Consider the following 17,863-nt stretch of genomic DNA (forward strand, 5'->3'; position numbering starts at 1 on the left):
ATAGAAGAAACATCCTACAAGTGGTTTTGAGGAGGAACCCGCTCTTCAGGTTTCAGGACTGACATTTCTTCCTGCAGTACGGAGTCGAGAAGCCGTGCCATCTGAAGTTTCTACTGTCCCCGTTTCAGAAGTTCTCGCTTCGAGCACTGATTTCGACTGCTGCAAAACTGGCCAACAAGTATTTCATTAGCGCACTGTTTCCCCAGTTCACATATTGTAAGATTTCCTTTTGTTATGTAAATAGGAGAAACCATTCTGCATTTATCTTTGTTAGTGAGCTTGTAAATAAACTTCTTTTCTGTTTGAGTTTCTTTCTATATTCGTATCCCGAGTTTCAACTGTTGGTGTTGAAACCTTTTTGTTTATCATAATATAGAACCTGAGCGGATCTTGGGGTGCGTAACATTTTTGGCGACCTAGGCCAGTGTATTCGGCACCGTAACAGATTGAAACAGGGAGAATATAGAAAGAACCAGAATGAGTGAGATGATGAAAGAGTTTATTGAGTCTGGTAAGCTTCTAGGTCTAGAGGGGAATGATCTCTGTGAGTATGTTGAAAGGAAAGAAAGAGAAAAGTATGATAGAGATGAGAGAGCGGCTGAAAGAGAGGAAAGAGCAGCTGAGAGAGAAATGCAGCAAGAGAGAGAAGCAATGAAAATGAAACAAGAGAGAGAAGTAATGAAAATGCAGCAAGAGAGAGAAATGTTGGTAATGCAGCAGAAAGAAAGAGAGAAAGAACGTAAGCATGAGTTGGAAATCGCTCAGTTAAGGCAAAGTACTCTTAGCAGTCAGACAGGCGAGAACGAAAATGAAGCTGATGGTTTAAGTATGAGTGCAGTGTTGAAATTAGTACCAAAGTTTGACGAGGAAGATGTAACGAAATATTAGGAGAGAGAGTGTGCCAAACAGGGCGGAAATCAATATGGAAGAAAAAGTCATGTTAGGTGGATTTCTGAACACTTGTGTTCTTTGTCCTTTGTTGAAGTTGAACTTGGAAAGTCAGATGGTGTCAGGAGAAGTGAAACTAGCAGTTGTTGACAGTTTGCCCATTGATGGCATTGACATTGTTGTTGGTAATGACTTAGCTTTATCCAAGTATGTGAATCCTGTTGTGAGAGAGATTCCAGTCATGAAATGGTAGTAACTAGGTCAGGTTTAGATGCAGACTACGGTCATAGTTTGTTCGCGGATTCGAATAAGTGTGAGTTCGTGGATTTGAACGAGTGTGATAGAGGTGGCGAGGTTGATCTTGGCATGAGTGTGGCTGAGACACCTGACTCTATCGGTGATGACAGTAATAGCCAAGCGGCAGGTGTAGCTGTCAAGGGTAACGTAATCGATGTAGTGGAATCAAGTAATAGTTACTGTGATCAATTAGGCACTAACCCTTTGAATAAGGATGAGCTAGTCAAGTTTCAGAGGGAGGATGAGACTCTAACCAGAATTTTTGAATGTGAGCTGGAAGGTGATTTCGATAATGTGTGTAAGGAAACGTTTTGTTTAAAAGACGAAGTTTTTTGTCGTTATGTTCGTCCTAAGTCAGGTAGTAAAGAGGAAATCACTGAACAATTAGTGGTTCCTAGGAAGCTTCGCGAACCAGTTTAGAATTGGTAAAAGACAATTGCCTCCCATTCTTAGATGTTTTATTACACAAAGAACCATTTCAATGCAAATTCAACATTCATAGAAATGCAAACCAACAGCTTAACTTATACCCATTTCTATTCAGGCCACTACCTCAAATCAAAATATAAATGTTTTCTTCTGCGTTTTTACGGACATTGCGCATCGGATCAAGAAATCGAATACATAAGAAAATTCGAATACATAAGGAAAATAGGGACATGTTTATATTGCCTTTCACACATACTAGATATTTGCTATCATAAAGCTCACAAAAAGTTTTTTGGTGAAAGTAACATGGAGAAAGAAGCCTCTAAGAACATTCATAGCCTGCCTTATTTCAGTGTTTTTTAAACAAAAAAATCATTGTTAACGTCTTAATGTCAGCCTCGTTTTTTCCTATAATAACACAATAAAAATAATGTTAATAAAAATAGCCCTAACAAAAGTAAGAACATAATATATAAAATTCCATGCTTGGCGCGCTTTTTTTTATTGTATACTAGCCCAATCGAGTAGGATTTAGAACTGCGAATAAAAACTGAACAAATATCCAATGCAATACAATATTCATTCAGTTAGTGCAAGGTCTCCAGCGATTTAAGCGTGTGTGTGTGAAATACACCGTAACATTTTTTCATTCACAACATTGAGCTACAAATGTCGTTTAAAATCATACATACACACACACAACAAAACACACATACACACACACACACACACACCACACACACACACATATATATATATATATATATATATATATATATATATATATATATATATATATATATAATGTGTGTATATATATATATATATATATATATATATATATATATATATATTATCCTATTAGATAGATGAATAAGGTTATTCCCATAAATGATTCAGTCCGCCGGCCGCTTCCCCACCCCAACACCTCCCCCCTCCCCCAAAAAAGGTTCAATTTCTTAGCATCTTCAAGCTACAGTATATAGAATGTAGTTTCTTTAACACCATCGCTCACACTTCACTTTATGTTCTCTTAAAATCGATATCTTCTAATTTGGAGTAGGACTTACGTCAATGATACCTATTCATAGAATTCTTTCTATACTGAAGTCGCAGGAGAGCGCACGCACGTCTCATATTTTGAACGATGAATCTTATTTGAAACCTTAAGCACTAATCTAAGTTTCGAGTTTTAAAGTAAAAACTTGGGAGCTTATTATCTCAAAGATAAAAAAAAAAAGTGAGAAATTTAAGTTGCATGTTGGAGAAAACTAAGAATTTTGTAGTTTTCTTGAAGCCATTTTCCTAAACTGCCAAAATATTTTTCAACAAATCGGAATTTGATTAGTGTTCTTATATCCGCGTGGGTTAACAAAACTGCAAATAATTATTGCTTTTTGAATGAGGACGGCGTAAATTTTCACTAGCCGTCCATAGAAGCGATATATTTTAGCTTTTTATAGATATGTTACAGTCCTTCAGTTAAAATACGGCATAGAGGAATTATGCTTTGCAGAGGCTTTGAAAAAAGGATAGGTATCTTCCTTGGAAACGTGTGTCTGTTAAAAGATGGTTGATGAGCAAGTCATATAAATAAGAAATCTTCAACAAAGAAAAATAAAATGACACCTCTAGGTCAATCACCCAATTTGGGTATTTGGTAAGATGCAGAAAACTTTGTTAGATTTGAAAGCACAAATATCACCCCATCCCCTAGTATCGGAAGATTGCGCCATCCGACGTACCAGGCATTCTTGATGGTTAACAGAGGCAGAATGATTGTGTGTTATATACAATGGGGTAACGCCCTTCTCGTTATAGCTTTTTGAAGAAATCGGTCTACTATAGAAATGGACTGACTAAGGGAAGAAGCGACTAAGCTAATGTTACAATTATAATAAACGTTAAGTTATGGTAACTGCAGTTTTTGCGTAAATAAATTTTTTTTGTATATATATATTGTTGATTTTCAGCTCGTCTCTCTTGAGTAGTCTGATCCACCATGCTCTGTTAACCAAAAGTCATATATGATTGTAGTAATTAAAAGATTTAATACTTCATTTGGTTATGTACTGACAGTTTTCACTTACGACAAAGGAACATGTAGATAGAAAAAAAGTGCTGAATACTGGACTACACTAGTGTCTGACAGTGAAAAAATTATGAATGCTGCGATTTTTTTCTACAGACATCTGTCTTTCATGTAGTATGCTAATTAGCCTGGAATGATCAAATTGATTTTATCAGAAGTTTTTAACTTAGGTTTATAGATTATTTTCCATCATGTTTGTCAGTTGTTTCAAAAAGATCTAAAAAAAATTGGGCTGTTTACCTGTTGCATTATCTTGATTTCCCCCACTTGGCATGGACTTGAACACACTGACGTTGGCACAGTGGGCGAATTTCCTGACCACGATACCTTGCTCAGGTTTAGATGTAACATCCTGTACCACCGTCCAACAACCTAAAGGAAATAATTATTTTAGTGATATAAAAAAATGAGTAATTATTCTTGAGAGAACATATGTTCTATTATTATTATTATTATTATTATTATTATTATTATTATTATTATTATTATTATTATTATTATTATTATTCATAATAAGCAAGCATCAGCATGGTACGAACTGAAAGCCATCAGCTTCGAATACTAGTAGCTTAAACGGCGTGGATGGATAATATGCGAAAATATATAAGGAATAAGACAGAATAAGTAAATATGGATATACATAAAAAAGAAATAGATATTTGCGTCCAGGAATACTAATATAAATACAAGAAAGTAGGGTAATGGTGAATTACACTTTAAGGTAGCATTTCAGCCTTCATAACCTTACGAGCACTAAAATCAAACACAGAAATATAAAAAATGCAACCTTTATTCCCAAAACTCAACGTGACAAAAAAAATGATGAGATGAAGAAGTCAAGACATAAAGTGTCCTCACTTCTGACAAATGAATCCCTGGTAATGAAACATAAGATCATCCCCAAAAATAAATGCCATACACCACGTCCCAAATGAGACATATTACTCACATTAGCCATCCCATGAAATGCTATATATCCTATCCCCAAAATGTCATATTCCTCATATTAGTTATATCTGTATTTTACCACATTCCTCCCAGTAATTAACACATGGAATGTCATAGTCTTTCATGACCGAAGTCATGAATAATTGTCAAGAATTTCCTCACCACGGATTCTTACGATCCATTGGAAAGAGAATAAAATAATGTCTTTCAGAACATATCATAACAAACATCACTGCACAGACGAGCATAAAAAACAGAAATTCACATCAAATTAAAGTTATAATGCTGTATACATAGGGAAAGTACACTGTTAATAAAAATAATATAGTTTCCTACACACACTCTTTCAAAACATGACGAGACTTCTTGTGAGAGGTATTCCAAGATTTTTTTCATCTTTTTTTTTCACCCACCAAGATGGAAAAAAGGACAGAAGCTGAGGGGGAAGGGGAAGAAAAGACAGATAAGTGTTAGTATTTCTTCACCTTACTGTCCACTAGTCTTATTCTCCTCAGCTACAGTTGGAGACATGGTAGAGGAGAGTGGCAGTGTTGGAGGAATATACCGTGTGCTTGATACCAAAAGGGTATCTCCTACAAGCAGAACCGGAAACTAATGCAGTGGTAGCAGGAACAAGAGCACCCTAGCCAAAGCTAAGTGGCCAAATAATGCAACAAAAGAAAGTTTTTTCAGAATACCAAAAATGGCCACATGCTGGTCACCTATCTTAATGTGTAATGGTTATATTAATGGTGGCATAATTGTTCAAGTAATTTTTTCCATGTGCAATATAGAGAATTTACTTATAACTAAGCTGAATAACAAGATAAGCTTTGTCTTACAAAGCTGTGTGTATTTCGACGACAAATCTGGATATGAGGAATTTTTCTGTATAAGTCAGGTAAATCTTTGGTAATAGACCTCTTGTGTTTGACCTCGTCGACACTTAGTCCTAAAGGAATCTTAGAACTGTCATTTTTTAAGTGTGGTACACTCATCGTCCACGTGATATGATGAGAACATATGAGAACGCATATGTAAAATCTATTAATACTTACCATATTTATATATTTTGTAAAATAAGTTTTTTCGTTACTATGTCATTTTTCATTATATTCTAGTGACATCTGTATCTTCTTTAGTATAAACTATATTATTAAATTAATTTTTAGTGACAATTTTAAAAACCATAATTGGTTACCAGTGTGCATAGAGTTTGTGTGAAATAGCAGGCGTGAGAGATTGGCGTGAGGATTCATGAGGAGATGCTGCCTGAACATGCACCCCATTTTGCACTTTGATGATCAATCTAAAAAATATAGGGGATCGATTCTCATTTCACCTACCACCACACAAAATTGTTTGGTGGTTGAACTCAGTAATATCGTAGTAAGAACCCATTTAACGCCCACGAGAGAGACAGGACGAAGAAAACTGTATGGGTAACTTCAAACAAGTTACTTCTTTTTGACACTCTTCAATGGCCAGCCATGGTGTAGTCTGTTAGCCATGCTTCATTGCATAGATATTCCCTTTAATATGAGACGTCTGAGAATTTTTATCGTTTCAAAAAAATAATAAATCAACGATGTTGGATAACCTTCCTCTACAATGCAGGCTTTTGCTGATTTTAGTGGCCTTCACCTTAACTGATGCGACAAGACAATGCAGCATTTCCGAAGTCTTACCTACAACGTTGAAGCTGCCACCGCCTCGTGTCCTTCAACACAGTTTATTCCTTTTAAATGTAAGATAAATAGAAGGGTATTATTATTGTTCATACTTTTTCAAAATGCACGCCTCAACAGATATTTTTCATTACACGTAAATGTACATTTGAATTTATAGTTGTGTCCTTGTGAAAGGTGCCAAGTGTGAAATTTTACAACCTTAGATTTTTCACCTTGTCATTTTTACTTACGTATATGAAGAGTTGTGATTTCTGTGATTTCTTCCTTGTGAGTTTATAGGTGATTACGTTCAGGTAGAGTGCATTCATACATTTAGGATATTTGCTAATATTAAGAAAGTAGTGTTAGGAAAAGAACAACGGGTGGTAACAGTAATAAGAATATTTTTCACAGTTGGAATTACCGTTCAACTAAAGGGCATTTCAAAGGTGCTATATAAGAAATTAAAGACTTTGTTAGATGGTTACAATACGTTATACCTTTATAGATTACGTAAAGAATGTCTGTAACAGAATACGAACATGCAAATTTGGTCTGGTAACTTATGGGAAGATGTGTAGACTATCATTAGACATTGCTATGACAGAAAGCTAGTTGTAGATGACATTTTAACATTTCGTAGCATACTTTGCTTAATATACAGAAAGAGTTATTCGCTGATGCGTCTGATTTAGTTTTAGATGAGATTTACACGTAATACATGAAATTAGTGAATTCATGTTGGATACAATGTATCACATATACATTTATGATGATATGCCGACCTTTACAACTTGCTATTTTGACAGTCTGATGCATTTCCCTGTTAAACGATATATGGATTCTTAAGTAATAACTATGCCGGCCAGGCTAGGAACAATGGTCTAAGTTATAATCTTTAGACCCACTCTTTTATGCAGTTACCACTTTTCTTGTATTCAGCCAGCAGGCATTTGTATCAATCAGTGTTGTTAATTAAATTTAGTGAAGTTCATTTACTAATAGAATATCTAGAGTTACAAAACAAGATTAGTTATTATAGGCCGAATTGCCAGTCTTTACAACTGGAAATCCATGCTTAACATGTAGAAGTAATAACTTTGGCAATACAATAAGAAGCACTTAAAATATTTCTATAATGATCGTAGTAATGTGATTGGTGACTAAAATTTTGATTTTAAACATAATAACTAGAGATAATTTTCAGAATAAGATGACTTTTAAGAATTATAACCACAAGATTCATCAAAGTATAATACACGTGGTAGCAAGAACCGTAGTTTATCACAGATATAATAAATTTCTATTACGAACAAGAAAAAAGGTAAATCTGTCTTTGCTGCTGGACATTATTTTGATGTTACAAACATGGTTTTAAGAAGCAACTGTTCCTAGTTTATTACATTTATTTTCCTGAAAATTACATTTGTTTTCCTAAATTTTCTGAAGAAGCCTGTTTGTTTTTCAAACACTTAATATGCATATAAGTTCATGTCAAACTTTTACGGACAATAGAATTCCTCAGAACATTAATTTTATTAAATTTTCTTCAAAAACAAACCTGAATTGCAGCTAGTTGGTATGGCAGTAATAAAATATGAGTCATAAGTACAGTGCAATGGTGACTTCATTATTATATAATTATTATTTATGCATCATGTTACAAGCAATGTTCAGATTCAGAAGCATCTGTTCTGGAGGATATTATTTATTCCTGCGAGTCCATGCATATTTAATGTTTCAAGAATGAACAGTTTCCCATGTAACTTTAAGTGACACAAGTTCTTTGAAAAAATGCCCCATTTCATGTCATGGTATCAGTCAAAATAGTCTTACCCAGACCAGAAATAATAATTTTTATGAAAATATTTTTTGAATGAAATTTAGGTCGCGTTGCTAGGTAACCAATTGGTCCCTAGCCACGTAAAAATATCTAATCCTTTGAGCCAGCCCTAGGAGAGATGTTAATCAGCTCAGTGGTCTGGTTAAACTAAGATATACATAACTTTTGAACCGTCTCATTATGCGATAATAATTGTTGCTGAAGTATATCTGTGGAAGACGAACAGTTTCTCTAACTAATTAACATTCAGTTAACCATAAAAATCTCTAGTATTCATGTGAGAGAACATTTTGCAAACTTGTTATGTGGGTATCATGATTTTGGAATAGGTGTAGCTAAAAGATGGGTCCTTAGCAATAAAGATTAGTTGTATCAAATAAAGACAGATCGTGTAGAGTTTGTGTTAGTTCTTGCATATTTATTGCAGAGCATTTCTTCAGTGTTCTTGTACCATAAACTGTTGATATTTTGTCTGTGTTAGTTAATCATGGGAATTTTATTTTTGGGATTTTCTTGGGAAGTTTCATTGAATACATTTGGCTGAAAACGGTAGATAGTATGATGCCTACAGCGCTGCATATGGTCGATTGAGTCGTTCAAAATGTCATTTAAGTTGGGATACAACATATCACGGTCGCTAGCATGCTACCTTCCGTTTTGCTTACATTTTTTTCCCTTCAATTTGGATGGTTTAGTTACTTTCTTTTTCTCAATGCTTAGGAGTAACATCTTCATGGCTATAATTAATTCACAGCACCCGTGCATCTGGTGTAAAGCCCTGCCCCTTACAACATTCCTGATTGGCTGTTGATCTGCCAGTCACAGGGCTGGAAAGTTACAAACTGGTCAATGTCTCTCAAAACGTCATACAATGAGCATCTCTGCTCCAACCTCTTCTGACAGACATGTTTTCAAAAATTATAACTGTCTTTACTCCTCAGTTTTACCCAAATAAAGAGTGGTGTTTCCCAATTACGTCACTAAACATCAAACATGAAATTATAAGGTAAAATATATTCTTTCATTCTTTACATAACCTCACAGACCATTCATTATGTATTGTCTTGTGTTTCATAGAGTAATCATAGCTTAAGTGCCATGGATGACAATGCTACCAAAATATTATAGGTGGCGTATCAATTTGAAAAGATTAAGAATATTAATCTCTCTCTCTCATCGAGTAGTCACACTCATAGTCACGTGATCAGTCGATGATGTCATAATTGCGATCACGATCTAAATTTAGATAGAGGTAGTCTTATGGGGGAAAAAATAAGACGTCATTATCATCACTATCATTATCATTATCCGCCTCTCTCATCCTACAGTGGAAATCTCTGTATGAAAAAAAGTAATATATAAAAAAAAGGAATAATGAGAGGGATATAGGAGAAAAGGAGAAGAAAAGTTTGTAGTGAAAGAGAAACCAATAGGATGAATGAATTTCCTCCATTAGGTATCAATATCTCCATTAGGTATCAATATGAAGAGGATTATATTGATAATGATAGTAACGATAATGACGTCGTATTGCTCCTTTTCGCCTATAAGATTACTTCTATCTAGGGATCGTGATCACGATGATGGCATCATCGACTGATCACGTGACCAGGACGTGACTACACAACGATGAGAGAGAGAGAGAGAGAGATCAATATTCTTAATTTTTTGGTTGTTATTTTCATATTGATTGCCCTACCTATAATTTTTTGGTAGCATTGTCATCCATGTAATTTAAGCTACGATTACTGTACGTAACACAAGACAATAAATTTAATGATGAATGCACTGCAATGTCATGTAAGAAATGAAAGAATATAATTTATCTTAAAAGTTTATTGAAGCTAATATTTCATATATCATTAAAATCCTTTAATCATTGGCTTGATGATGTTTATTGGTGAAATTGGGGAACACTACTCTTCTTCGGGTAAAACTGAGGTGTAATGAAAGTTATAAGTTTTGTAAAACACATCTGTCAGGAGAGGTCAGAGTGGACATGCTCACTATATGACATTTTGAGAGACACTGACCAGTTTGCAACTTTCCCGCCCTGACTGGCTGATCAACAGCCAATCAGGTGTGTCGTAAAGGATGGGGCTGGACACCAGCTGCACGGGTGCTGTGAATTAATTATAGTGTTGTTTTTACGAAGGTTCAGGCAGTCCAGTTTGAAGTTAGGCTCTCTAAATGTAAGATATCTTGTCTTAATAGTTGGCTTAAGTTGTTTAAGCAGAAATAAGAGTTATTGTCATTTTCTGTGACCCAGCCCCAATTAAGGGTGTCCAATAGCACTTGGGGATAAATTTTGCATATTAAGGGGTTTTTCTCATAAAATTAAGAAAGGAGGGTGTTGATTTTCTATTTAGGGTAGGTTTCAACCAAATGATAGTTTTGATACAATTAAACAGAAATTATTCCCCCAAAGTTAAATACTTATCACTTTATGAAAACCATTTCCTTGTTGATTATGCATCCGTTTTATTACAATTAACAATTTTAGGTACATCCACGCAAACAAAAGTCACCTTAGTGCATAAGGATTTCAGTTCAGTCCTAAACAGAATGATGGCATATGGTTTGATAAGAGTTTGACGCTCACCTTGTATGTGTTTAATATTATTTTCCGACTCTATATCTTGATATTCCTTATGATAGGTTTGGCTTTCTTTATTAGGTGATGGTTTTGAATAATAAATGTCTGCATAATATCTTGACTATACAGTCTGCAGTTTGCAGTCTACCGTTTGAAGTCTGATCAATGATTTTTTATCTCTGCCCCCTTAAGTCTTTTAAATCTATAGGTGAACTAGCGTAGATTTACAATGTCTAAATTCGCGAACAGAAGAAATATTCTAAACATCGTAAAGTAAATGCCTTGCTAGTCTCTAAGGATTAATTCATCAAATATGATAAATATTTTTATGCTGATGGTGACGTAGACATATGTATGCTATGAGTACTCGTATAGATCAAGTTATACATAGAGGTTTAATTAGAAAAAATGTTCTTGCGTGGTTCCATATTAATGAATACTAGTGTTGATCTAATATTAAACGAAGAAGTTTAGAGAGAACTGTTTTAGCGTGTTTGCATATTAAAGAGTTGAAAACTAATATTGGTTTTCCTGTTATATTTATAGTAATATATAAGTATAGTTCACAGGTTGGCGATATTTATTGATAAAAATATTGTGAGACTGGTCGTAAGAATAAGATATGTGACATTACCCTGGGATAAAATAAATACGTTGCAATTGAGCAAAAAAATTAACTGACTAATATAAATATAACAAGGACAACTAATAAAAATATGATGATTTTATATGCCGTTAGGGTATTTCGAACTATTTTAAGAAGTTCAACCGATGTTGAACTCACATGTTTCAGAATTCGTTGAGTATTCTATAGATACTTTAAATATAAACTCTTAAGCTTATCAAATCCGTTCGAATTGTGAAGATAATTAATATGAAGATCTTTAAGTTACTATTGATATACGATTCTTTAAGTTATGGGAGGTATTGATCAGAATAGGGTTTGGAAATTCCGGCAGTTACTTGCACAGCTGATTTTACTATTGTTAATGCATTAAAACCCATCCTTATGTTAGTTGTATGGTTTCATATGATATTTAATAATATTTTTTTATTGATGTTAATTTCTCATAAACAAAACAGTATCCAGAGTGATATATTAGTAAGCGGTAAGGTAAGGTTTGGTCTTTGATGTTATAGTTATTATGAAAATTAAGAAGATATATATGTCAAGTTTGAATTGTACGAAATTGTTGAAAGCTTTGTAAAATGAAAGTCAGGATTTGCCTTAAATAGAAACTGCCTCAATTATTTGAAATGTTCTTGAGTAACCAGTTTGAGAAAATAAATTTACCAAGTGTTTATGAATTTTTCATATTTCATGTCTCTCAGTTGCATGCCTGAAATTGTTTAATTTTTTTCAAAGTGAAACTAGGACTTTGCATTATTTATTTTATCTTCTGTTACATATTTTATGCTATTTTATCAAGTATAGGCATGTTACAAATGAAATTAAATTTCACTTCTGCTTGAAGTTCTGTATTGATAGTGTATATTTCGTTGCTATATCAATAATAATAATAATAATAATAATAATAATAATAATAATAATAATAATAATAATAATAATAATGTGGCGCCGTGGAGGAGTGGGTTAGGTCGTCAATAGACTTAAGTCAAGTTAAGCAACATTGGGGCTGGTCAGTCGTTGGATGAGTGACCGCTCTCCTCGGCGTTGATTCCTTGGGAAAGGATCTTTACCATAATTTCCTCAGTCTACTCAGCTGTAAATGTGTACCTATCCCTGATGGGGTAGGGTCCAGCTATGGGTTAAATAGCAAAACTCAGCAATGATGGAAAGAAATGAAGGAATAAACGACAACGACGTAAATGGAACCTCTGGCAACAGAGGAGCTTCGTCCGGCAACCAGGTATTCAACCCAATTGAAGGGGAAGACGGTCAGGTACCTGGAGGTCGTCATCCAGCAACTGATCACCACAACGACAGTAATCAACAGCCTGAGATTGGAGCTACAGAGGCAAAAAGGAAGAAATGGACAAGAGAAGAAAAAAAAATGGAAATATGGAGATGCTACATCAGAAGCAACCCGACGGAGAGAGGATATAGAAGAAGATTGGTCAACATCTGGAATGAGAGGAATAACACCCCCCAAACAGAGCAGAGGCTGGGAGACCAAGTAAGGAACATAAAGGAAAAGAACTGGCTCTCCCCAACAGAAAGAGAAGAACTGGAAAGGGAAATGTCACAACGAATTACACGAAGACGAACTGAGAGACGATGCCACAGAAGACGACAGGGAGGATGAGGTATCAAACAACGACACATGAAGAAACACCGGACGGAATGGATAGAAAAGATTAGACAATGGATGGAGCCAGATACAGAGAGAACAAAGATCCCCTCCATGAAAGCCTACAACACCAAGGGAGAAAACAAGTGAGGTCAATGAAATAATGGGCATAATACACACCACCAGTATCACAGAAACAAATAACTTGACAAGATTAGTAGCAGAACTGATGGGGATTCGAACACCAACACCACCAGCACAACCAACCCAACAGAAACCAAAACAGCAACCTCCTTGGAAAAGGCGCCTGGAAAAACAAATCATGGTGATGAGATCTGACATGAGTAAACTGAAAGAGATGGCAGAAAAAAGGCTAAGAAGCAAGAAAACAAGGGAGGAACTCAACGAGAAATACAAAGTACAAGAGAGGGGACTAAACAACACAATAGAAGATGTAAAACAGAGGCTTAAGGCCAAAGCACATAAGATCCAACGGTACATGAAAACAGGAAAATGGGATACCAACAGAACAAAACTATTCGGAACCAACCAGAAAAGACTATACAGCCAACTAAGAGGGGAAGACAACCACCCAGAAATTCCTGAAGCCGAACCAAGTAAGAGACTCTGGGAAAACATATGGAGCAATCCGGTATCACACAACAAACATGCAACATGGCTACAGGAAGTCAAAGGAAGAAGAAACAGGGAGAATAAAACAAAGATTCGCAGAGATCACGACAGACAGTCAGACACCAACTAAAGAAAATGCCAAACTGGAAAGCCCCAGGTCCCGATGAAGTCCATGGATACTGGCTCAAAAACTTCACGAATAGCAGAACAACTCCAGCATTGTATCTCAAATCACCAAGCACCCAAATGGATGACCACAGGAAGAACATCCTTAGTACAAAAAGACAAGAGTAAGGGAAATATAGCCAGTAACTACAGGCCTATCACCTGCCTACCAATAATGTGGAAGTTACTAACAGGTATCATCAGTGAAAGGCTATACAACTACCTAGAGGAGACAAACACCATCCCCCACCAACAGAAAGGCTGCAGAAGGAAGTGCAGGGGCACAAAAGACCAGCTCCTGATAGACAAAATGGTAATGAAGAACAGTAGGAGAAGGAAAACCAACCTAAGCATGGCATGGATAGACTATAAGAAAGCCTTCGACATGATACCACACACATGGCTAATAGAATGCCTGAAAATATATGGGGCAGAGGAAAACACCATCAGCTTCCTCAAAAATACAATGCGCAACTGGAATACAATACTTACAAGCTCTGGAATAAGACTAGCAGAGGTTAATATCAGGAGAGGGATCTTCCAGGGCGACTCACTGTCCCCACTACTCTTCGTAGTAGCCATGATTCCCATGACAAAAGTACTTCAGAAGATGGATGCCGGGTACCAACTCAAGAAAAAAGGTAACAGAATCAACCATCTGATGTTCATGGACGACATCAAGCTGTATGGTAAGAGCATCAAGGAAATAGATACCCTAATCCAGACTGTAAGGATTGTATCTGGGGACATCAGGATGGAGTTTGGAATAGAAAAATGCCCCTTAGTCAACATACAAAAAGGCAAAGTAATGAGAACTGAAGGGATAAAGCTACCAGATGGGAGCAACATCAAACACATCGATGAGACAGGATACAAATACCTGGGAATAATGGAAGGAGGGGATATAAAACACCAAGAGATGAAGGACACGATCAGGAAAGAATATATGCAGAGACTCAAGGCGATACTCAAGTCAAAACTCAACGCCGGAAATATGATAAAAGCCATAAACACATGGGCAGTGCCAGTAATCAGATACAGCGCAGGAATAGTCGAATGGACGAAGGCAGAACTCCGCAGCATATATCAGAAAACGAGGAAACATATGACAATACACAAAGCACTTCACCCAAGAGCAAATACGGACAGACTATACATAACACGAAAGGAAGGAGGGAGAGGACTACTAAGTATAGAGGACTGCATCAACATCGAGAACAGAGCACTGGGGCAATATCTGAAAACCAGTGAAGACGAGTGGCCTTAAGGGAGGGTGCATGGGAAGAATGGACTAATAAAAGTAGACGAAGACCCAGAAATATACAGAGACAGGAGAAAGACAGACAGAACAGAGGACTGGCACAACAAACCAATGCACGGACAATACATGAGACAGACTAAAGAACTAGCCAGCGATAACAATTGGCAATGGCTACAGAGGGGAGAGCTAAAGAAGGAAACTGAAGGAATGATAACAGCGGCACAAGATCAGGCCCTAAGAACCAGGTATGTTCAAAGAACGATAGACGGAAATAACATCTCTCCCATATGTAGGAAGTGCAATACGAAAAATGAAACCATAAACCACATAGCAAGTGAATGCCCGACAATTGCACAGAACCAGTACAAAAAGAGGCATGATTCAGTGGCAAAAGCCCTCCACTGGAGCCTGTGCAAGAAACACCAGCTACCTTGCAGTAATAAGTGGTACGAGCACCAACCTGAGGGAGTGATAGAAAACGATCAGGCAAAGATCCTCTGGGACTATGGTATCAGAACGGATAGGGTGATACGTGCAAACAGACCAGACGTGACGTTGATTGACAAAGTCAAGAAGAAAGTATCACTCATTGATGTCGCAATACCATGGGACACCAGAGTTGAAGAGAAAGAGAGGGAAAAAATGGATAAGTATCAAGATCTGAAAATAGAAATAAGAAGGATATGGGATATGCCAGTGGAAATCGTACTCATAATCATAGGAGCACTAGGCACGATCCCAAGATCCCTGAAAAGGAATCTAGAAAAACTAGAGGCTGAAGTAGCTCCAGGACTCATGCAGAATAGTGTGATCCTAGAAACGGCACACATAGTAAGGAAAGTGATGGATTCCTAAGGAGGCAGGATGCAACCCGGAACCCCACACTATAAATACCACCCAGTCGAATTGGAGGACTGTGATAGAGCAAAATAATAATAATAATAATAATTTAACTTTTATTGTAATTTTTAAGCTTATTTTAATTGTGAATTTCAATTGCAGCCTGATGATGTGTTGGTGACAACATGAAACGTTTCTTAATAAAACGCATGTTGTTGACTGTCGTCTGATTGGACACCTCTTCCTTTATAAATATGGTTTTCCTGATGTGATGTTTGCTCTCCGTGATGTTTCGTCTGCTCTTCTCCGTCTTGTTTCTTCTGAGACTTCGACTACGAACGGTACAACACTGCCCAACTCCTCAGACCAAGATATCCTCTACATGTTTGAAAAATCGCTAGAAGATTGGAGAAATGTACGTTGAAGTTTGAGAAGTCAAAATGTGATCTGGACTTCTTGTCTCTTTGCCAAATCAGTGGGGTGTGTCCGAGATTCGTGAGGTTCAAGTTGTACAAATCGTCCATTTACCATACTGGACTTTATCATGATACAATGGACGAACTGCTATCGAGGGAGGTTTCCTGTAAACAACCTTTCGGATGGACTTCGAGAGACGTGTCAAAAACTGCAGGAACAACTATTTCCTTTGTTATCTATAACTGCTTTGATTATTTTTAAGATACTGTTTTTTTAAAATATTAACAAATATGTTGCGGATGTTCAAGCCCATCACCAGAGAAAATTGAAATCTCTGGGGATTTGTACTCCTACTTTAGATAATGGACATTCATGTATTTTTAACTACTCAAAGTTTGTCTTGTCAAAGAGAGAGGAATTTTTGTTGTCACTTGGATTGAATTTCTGTTTGCCTTCATATAGACCAAATTTTGCCTTTTTTTATTTTCCGTTTTAGGTGCTTTTCCACAGGCTTAAGAATATCAATCATGGTAATTTAAACATGGCAATTCTTTAGCAGAAACTATCATCACTGTTACATGATAATTACAGAAAAATCAGGGAGAAGTGGGGCCCTTACTTCAGAAAGGAGGACTCTGAAATTCTTAGAAGGTTCGGTAAAAATGATAAATTGATGATATGTAAACCAGATAAAGGGAAAGGAATAGTGATTCTAACAAGGCTGATTATCTTGGAAAAATGAGTTATTTTGTCAGATGGCTCTAAATTCAAACTAATTGGTGAACCCAACTTTGTTGAAATTTATAAAAAAGAAGACAAGATCAATCGCTTTCTTAGAAAGCTTAAACAGGGAAAAATAATTTCTGATGATTTCTACCAAGAACTACTTGTTACCGGGTCTTCCTTTGGCATTCTTTATGGACTTCCAAAAATATACAAAGACGGTATACCTTTGAGACCGATAATGTCCGCATATAATAGCCCGACATATAATATTTCCAAACTCTTAGTCAAAATACTCAATGAATATGCCTACTCTCAATAATGGTGAAAGAATAGTTATGTGTTTCAACAAGAAATTGTTTTACAGGATGATGATTTGTATATGGCCAGTCTGGACGTTGAATCGTTGTTCACTAACGTCCCTGTTTCTGAGTAAATAATATATATATATATTATATATATTATATATATATATATATATATACCTATTATAATATTTATATACTATATGTATATATATAATTTATATATGTATTATATGTATATATATATATATATATATATATATATATATATATAATATATATATATATATATATATATTATGTATTTATATGTATATATATATCTATATATATATATATATATATATATATATATTTTATATATATTATATATATTATATACATTTATATTAATATATATATATATCTATATATTATTATATTAACAATATATATATAATATATGATATATATTATATATATATATAACATTTGTATATAGATATAATTAAATATATATGTATA

General features: G+C 35.4%; 1 protein-coding gene across 1 annotated transcript in view; it reads right to left on the reverse strand.

Annotated features, from left to right (window-relative positions):
* Positions 1–17,863, reverse strand: part of LOC135215364 (metabotropic glutamate receptor-like) — a 1,454,460-nt gene that overhangs the window by 243,551 nt on the left and 1,193,046 nt on the right. Inside the window, exon 7 of the mRNA XM_064249924.1 lies at positions 3,947–4,078. Coding sequence (XP_064105994.1) covers positions 3,947–4,078 — 132 coding nt within the window. The remainder of the gene's footprint in view (positions 1–3,946; positions 4,079–17,863) is intronic.

The sequence above is a fragment of the Macrobrachium nipponense genome, chromosome 5 (assembly GCF_015104395.2).
Source record: "Macrobrachium nipponense isolate FS-2020 chromosome 5, ASM1510439v2, whole genome shotgun sequence".
In the NCBI taxonomy this organism is placed as follows: domain Eukaryota; kingdom Metazoa; phylum Arthropoda; class Malacostraca; order Decapoda; family Palaemonidae; genus Macrobrachium; species Macrobrachium nipponense.